The 6,553-nt window shown below is 36.4% G+C and overlaps 1 protein-coding gene across 2 annotated transcripts; it reads right to left on the bottom strand.

Moving 5' to 3' along the window:
* Positions 1 to 60: 60 nt before the first annotated feature.
* On the bottom strand, positions 61 to 6,187 carry LOC126920925 (prisilkin-39-like). 2 transcript variants are annotated; one of them, XM_050731935.1, is made up of 4 exons: positions 6,021 to 6,187; positions 3,865 to 4,009; positions 1,677 to 1,890; positions 61 to 698 (listed from the first exon to the last, which is right to left on the bottom strand). In XM_050731935.1, exons 1-4 carry the CDS (start codon positions 6,039 to 6,041, stop codon positions 308 to 310), a joined length of 771 nt encoding a protein of 256 aa, XP_050587892.1. In that variant the 5' UTR covers positions 6,042 to 6,187; the 3' UTR covers positions 61 to 307. The 2 variants fall into 2 exon arrangements, with proteins under 2 accessions (XP_050587892.1, XP_050587893.1); XM_050731936.1 differs by having other exon boundaries at positions 1,677 to 1,875.
* Positions 6,188 to 6,553: the final 366 nt, after the last annotated feature.

Here is a 6,553-nt window from a genome sequence, read left to right as displayed (position 1 = left end):
AACAAATACATTAAAATACAAAAAAATTGTCTCCCTACTCCCCACGAATAAATGGATAGATAGCTTTAATAACCGGTCTGTATTTATTATTATCATGTACATTATTCACGAAATATCAATCATAATAATACAAAATGACAATCTACCAATGTTAATACAGATTAATAACTAATATTAATATTAATGAAACTTTGCACTTCACATGCACAGTTAAACCCAGTATTGGCAAATACTGCTGTAATGATTGCGCTGCATCCTTTCTTAAAAAGGCAAAATGTATTGTAAATTACGATACTCCTCGTTCTACTTAAGAATAACCTCTGTATCCCGATGGATTACCAACGTAGCTTCCATAATTGGTGTTGCGATACGGATCGTAGTTGCTCCTTACGTTATACGAGGATCCATAATTCGATCCTCCGTACCCACTATATCCAGTTCCATACCCATAACCATACCCATCTAATCCACCGTAACGTCCATAACCATCTAATCCACCGTAACGTCCGTAACTATCGCGTCCACCATATCCATAGTATCCATCATCGTAGGTACCAGAACCGTAACCACCTGGAGCATATCCACTGCCATACCCAGCATAGCCCCCTAATGTGCTTCCACCATATCCTCCGTAACTCCCGTAACCACCATAGCCTCTATATCCCGGATTGTACCCAATGTTTCCGTAATAGCCATACCTGGTATCAAAAGATTAAAAAATCTTGAATCGTTAGCTCCAGCGAAGAGATATAACGTGGCGCACGCTATCGATCAAAATCAGTGTCGTTAAACTCTCGCGTTTACGTTTTTTTAATAGAACCACGCATTGCTTGGGAAAATATTCATAGAAGGATCTGATCGAAATTACTCGTGGAAAATATAAGGAAAAAATGTGGAATAGTATTTGTTTATTCTCGGCTTGGTTTTCAAGAAAACTAAATTTGGAAATTTATCGAGAATACTTGAATATTGATTAGTTCGAGAATGGCAAGGCTAAATAATCGACAGATCATTCTACGCGTGAAAATAAATCGAAAATGTAGAATAAAATTTTCCCATTTAAAGCTTTATTTCCGAGAAAACGGAGTTTGGACGTGTTTGGTTAAGAATCCGCTTAGTAAATTTTCAAATTTATTTTTCTCGGAGGCGTGTTGAGAAAAAATCTTATTCTACGTTTTCGATTTATTTTCACACGTAGAATGATCCTACTGTAGATTATTTAGTTAGCCGCCTCCAGTTCACGATTAACCATGTTCAACTATACTCGATAAATTTTCAAACTCGATTTTCTCCAAAATTGTATCGTGGTCGCTTTTACACGTTGCTCGTTCGCACCATATATACTGGAAAAATATCTTCAATAATTTAGATAAAAGTTCGATAATTTCAAAGAAATTCAACAATTTAGATATTAAATAATACGGTATCAAAGATACGCGTTAAATATAAATTTCAGGAAATTCGAAGATGCATCGGATAAACTTTCGAGTCGAAAGTAAACGATTTTCTATACAGGAAGAACTATTACGTTCTCGACCGCGACTCTTTTATTATGTTAATAAGTTATTGTAAATTCTTCCGAAAATATCTTCGTTACGAATTTATTCATACTATACAAACCACTTGCTTAAAAAGTCAGCCATGTGACAGATTTATGAATTGTGCTGAAACCTCACCCTATATGGCCGCCCCCGATAATTCCACTTGGCCCACCCACTGGATAGCCTCTATAGCCTGGATTTAGATATCCCGAGCTCAAGCCTGTTCCACGATATACCGTGCCAGGACCATAAATCGAACCACCAAGATAACTTCCATATGGTCCGCCTCCACCGTATCCTGTAGGTTGACCATACTCTTTGCTAAGGTGAAACGCTGGAACCAATGGAACTTTTAAGAAAATCCACGTTTTCGAAGGAGTAGCGTTAATCGATCACTGATACATCCTCGTCGATAAGAAATTTTGAATTTTTTAATAATAATCTCATAAAATTGTCAGTCAATCTCATATCGAAAAATTAATAAAAACATACGTGTCCACGTGTCTATATGCGCCTATATGCGTGTGTTTCATGTTTATTCGATAATCGATCGTTCGTGTTAACTACAATCAACGACAAAAAGCTATTGATTTCGAAGGATTCACATGCAAATGATGAACACTCGAGACGACAAGAGAATAGTTATGCGAATTACTGTAATTTATAAGGAAATTGAGGCCAATTGTTATGAAATACTTGGAAATTCCTAAACGAAAATTCAAAAGTTATTATTCAAAAGTATTCAGTACAAAAGTTTCCCAAATAAATGATATTGAAAGAGGGAGAGAGAGATGTTATCAGCAATGTCGCGATTTACAATTGTTTGATTAAACTTTGAAGAGCAATGAAAAACATGCATGAATCGAGAAGATTACTTTATGCCTCACAGTGTGAACAGAAGAATAGATAATCAGTAGAACCTTGGTGAATGCCAGTGAATGGTAGAACGCTTTTTCACACATACACGTCATTCATCCACACCGTTTTATGGTGGCGGAAATGACGCGATGTTGAATGATGAGTTTATGAATCATCAATTACCGCGCAATGTCCACCGAACAAGATTTGCAAATTAAATCGCGTTTAAATTCAATTAGCTGCAATTGATGAAAATGCCGTCCCCTGAATTGAGAATCAGCGTACTATGATTTATGAATATGAATGCCATGGGCCGTGTGTCTATAATTACGCGCATCTACGGCAATTAACAATTAGATTTTGAACGAAAGATCTTGGAATATTAACGTTTCATTCAAGTATCGTTCACCGAGTTTCCATAGAATATTTTACGAGGATCATACGCGCATTCACAATTATAGATCTTATTGTAGCTAATTAAAAACATCGGTAATTATTGCACGGAAACAGATGTTAAGAGATTCGTCGTAATCCTTTGATTTGAAGTTTTATCGCAATAATCATTTTCATTGGAAAGTGGATATTCACAGATTCGATGTAAATTATATTTTAACAAATAGACAGGCTCAATTTAAATCAATCGATTCTTCGTCCTTATGTTTCTTTCTTCCTTTCTCACGCAGAAATAATAAAATTTGCTTCCTATTGCGAATCGAAATGAAATCAACTGACATCGCTGCAGTATTCGAATAATTGGAAACACGCACGCGTCGTGTATGCAGATTCTGTTGTTCCGTTACGTGAGTCATTATATCAATGATCTAATGCAGAACACGGCGCCGTTGCTAGAAAAGACGCCGCCAACTGTCGGAGGACCTTCGACTAGTCTCGTTGGATTAGCATGTTATTATATCGAATGTCAGTTTTTTACAATGAAAACCATTTGAAGTGCTCGATCGTGGGAACGGTAGTGACACACTTATTTAATACGTTGAAAAGGTTGGATAACGATCGATCATGCTTAGAAACAGTCGTAATTTCGCCGCAACGACGACAAAACCACGGAGCTCTTGTAATTATGCAGTTACGAGTATCCTTCTTTGAATGCACTAAATAACGCTAGTCTTCCTTTTCTATTTTTTCTTCCGTTCTTCTCTTTTTTTTTTTTTTTGCAATTATGCTTCTACATACCATGGAACGAGATAAAAAATGTAGAATTCTAGGAACGATCGCTTAATTAACGTAAGCCATTTGAAATTTTGTTTAAAACGAGTCACAAAGCGTAATCGTCTATAATGAAATAAATTAATTCGAAGAACCGAGATAATACAAATTTTGATTAGAAAACTTACTAAAATTAGGCATAATAAATTTGTAACTTGGTCAGGACAAAAATTCTATTTTCAAGATTTACATACCGATTCGTCTATATAAGTACACGAGAATTTACTGTAACAGCACTTACTTCGATCGCTCGCAGACGCTGTTAAATCTTTGATGTTATTCTCGTACGATGGACTGTTCACCGGTGTTAATTTGCTGCTTAACTTTGGTTCCGACGATTCAATGGCCCCGCTGCCGAATGCAAATAAACAAACGAGAAATAATATCTGAAATTGAAAATACAATATCGATTAGCGTGATGAACAAACATGCAATACGCCACTAAAACGAATACTGTAGATGTTAAAAATAGATCGCGTAAGCTACATTTCACAATATGCAAAGCGATGGGTACTCACGAAAAGAGTGTCATTCATTAAGACAGAATATCAATAAACGAACGTCACGACTCCGATGGTTTTATGCAGAAACTGCAGGAAATTGAAACATCAGCAACATTTTGAGAAACTTGCTGAACAGCCCCAGTTTGATGATTTTCAAATATAAATACACATAACCGGCGCAGCTTAGCTTGCCTTAGCTTTCAAGTTGAATTGACATAATAGCAATATTAATCAATATCACCGGCCGCTCATTACTATTTTATTTATTATTATTAATTATTATTTATTACTATTAATCCAATCCAGCTTGGAAACTAAAGCAGCGAAATATTTCTGCACGTACATAACTCGAAAAACAAGGCTGACCGTCGGTATACGCATAGGAAAAAGTTGTTCAAAATGTTCAGCTTCACAACATATTTCGTCGGATAGAAAATAGCTGCTCGATAAATTCGTCAAAATGATGATTTTTTCAAATTTCCAGCGGTTTCCGCGCGGAACTTCTCTTTTAACGAATGACACCGTACGTTTGCGTACAAGGAAATGTAGCAGAAATTTTGACACGGCAATTAGACGCACGTAAATACAACGCACAAATAATAATCAATAATCATAATACATAATCACATAATCGATGTGCAGAAATATCATCTAATAGGGAAACTAATTATTAATGAAATTATCCTATTTCATGAAATATTAAAAAATAGGTTCATAACAAGAAAGTGGAATATTATGTTAGCAAATGAAAATTATTTATTTTTAGCGGATGAGGAAACGAGTACTATTTTCGTAACAAATGTTATTATACTTATGAAATTATGGCTAGTTTTACGACGATACAGTCAATTGCTTCGTCGACAGATAAATTAAGGGCGATTACATTGCAATAATGAATCATCACTGTCAGTCTTTACTATCTGTTTGTAGGTAGAACATACGTACGTATTACGTGACATGTGCTCTTTTATCTAGCGAGATTCGTTAAGCAATTGAACAAACAACGAACTGTAAAAGTATTTATCAACATGCACGGAAGTGACAATGAAACCTGTAGCTTTTAATGCTTTGTTAAATGGTACAGCTTATAGTATAGTATTTGTAACTGCAGATAGTATCACTAACAAGAATAGAAAAAACTGTTGGAAAAGTTGAGCGTACATTTTTTCAAAGAATTTTCTCCAATGTCCTTTCTAAACTAATAACAGATACAATGTTAAAAAATTGTTCCACTGGATTTTTTCCCTGTTATCTAAAGTCCGCTCACTTTCGTTTCCACTAATTGCAAATATTGACAGAGAACAGCGGTCGGATGTTAAGAAAAGAAATAGAACCGTTTCCTCTGGGTTATGTACACGACACTTGCGTGGTGACAGAAATAAGTAAAAATTTCAAATAGAAAATTCGAAATAATAGAAAACCCACGTCTCTATCATACGTATTTTCCTTTTTTTACACAAGATCATCTTCAAAATCCGTAATATATCCTCCTACCACAAGTTTGCTATCGCATATAGCTACATCTCATTTCTAAATATTAAAAGATTCAAGAGTTAGCGACGATTTTTGAAATAAAAGTAAGTAAACGTTTAAAATCGTTAGATCAGAAGGGAAGAAAAATTCGCTACGAGGAATAAAACGATATAAAATTCTGAAAGGAACTTTCTTCCAACGTATACCTGGAACGATCATCGATAGTAGATGGCAGAGAACTAAAAAAAAAAAAAACATACGAAATACCGAGTATTGTTTAAAACAATTCGATTGTAGATTTCAATTATGATACATACTTGGTACCGAGAGGGACGGATCTCCATTAACAAGAACCCAATTCCAATTTCAAACGGAAATTCAATCCCAAAAGACACGAGAACCGATCGATGCTAATACTTACGAGGGAATGGAGGATTCTCATTTTCTCTGTCGTTGGTCGAACGAGGAACGCTCGTTTACACAAAAAATACCCTGACTTGGACGAAACGTGGATGTGCTATGGTCGAACGACATGGCTGGAAACCTCTATATACGCCTGTTTCGCGTGCCCCTCCTCATTTTCCTGGCTGGGTCTTGGTTTGTTTAAACTCGATCCTTACTCAGGAGACGACGACGTTGACAAGGCCGCTGTAGAAAAGCAGCCGGTATTCCGCATGACACGCCTGCAACTAACCCGATTCATGGGAAACCGCGTTTCCGTCTTTCCGAGCACCTAACATTCGCGATAATCCTTCGGTTTCGGCTACGTCATCCTACCAGGAGGACACGGATCCTTCGACTTCCAGTAAGTAGTTCAAGATCGATAGAAGAGCACGGCGAAGCATCTTCGAACGTCTACAGAGAGGGAACGAGACACCTGGTGACTCGTTGATTGTATCCCTTCGTGTTTTAATATCGTGTCGAGGCTGACGAACGTTGGGAAAATCGTTCGGG

Source organism: Bombus affinis, chromosome 10 (genome assembly GCF_024516045.1).
Source record: "Bombus affinis isolate iyBomAffi1 chromosome 10, iyBomAffi1.2, whole genome shotgun sequence".
NCBI classification, from domain to species: domain Eukaryota; kingdom Metazoa; phylum Arthropoda; class Insecta; order Hymenoptera; family Apidae; genus Bombus; species Bombus affinis.
Note: the sequence above shows the minus strand (reverse complement) of the source record. Positions and strands in the feature narration are given on the sequence as shown.

What these genes read in the sequence shown, in the direction of transcription:
- LOC126920925 (XM_050731935.1), bottom strand. Translation starts at nt 6,041, where the DNA reads ATGAGAATCCTCCATTCCCTC. An exon ending in TGAGAATCCTCCATTCCCTC is followed by an intron (nt 4,010 to 6,020) that starts GTAAGTATTAGC and finishes TTTCAATTTCAG; the next exon opens with ATATTATTTCTCGTTTGTTT. An exon ending in AGCGTCTGCGAGCGATCGAA is followed by an intron (nt 1,891 to 3,864) that starts GTAAGTGCTGTT and finishes TTTTCTTAAAAG; the next exon opens with TTCCATTGGTTCCAGCGTTT.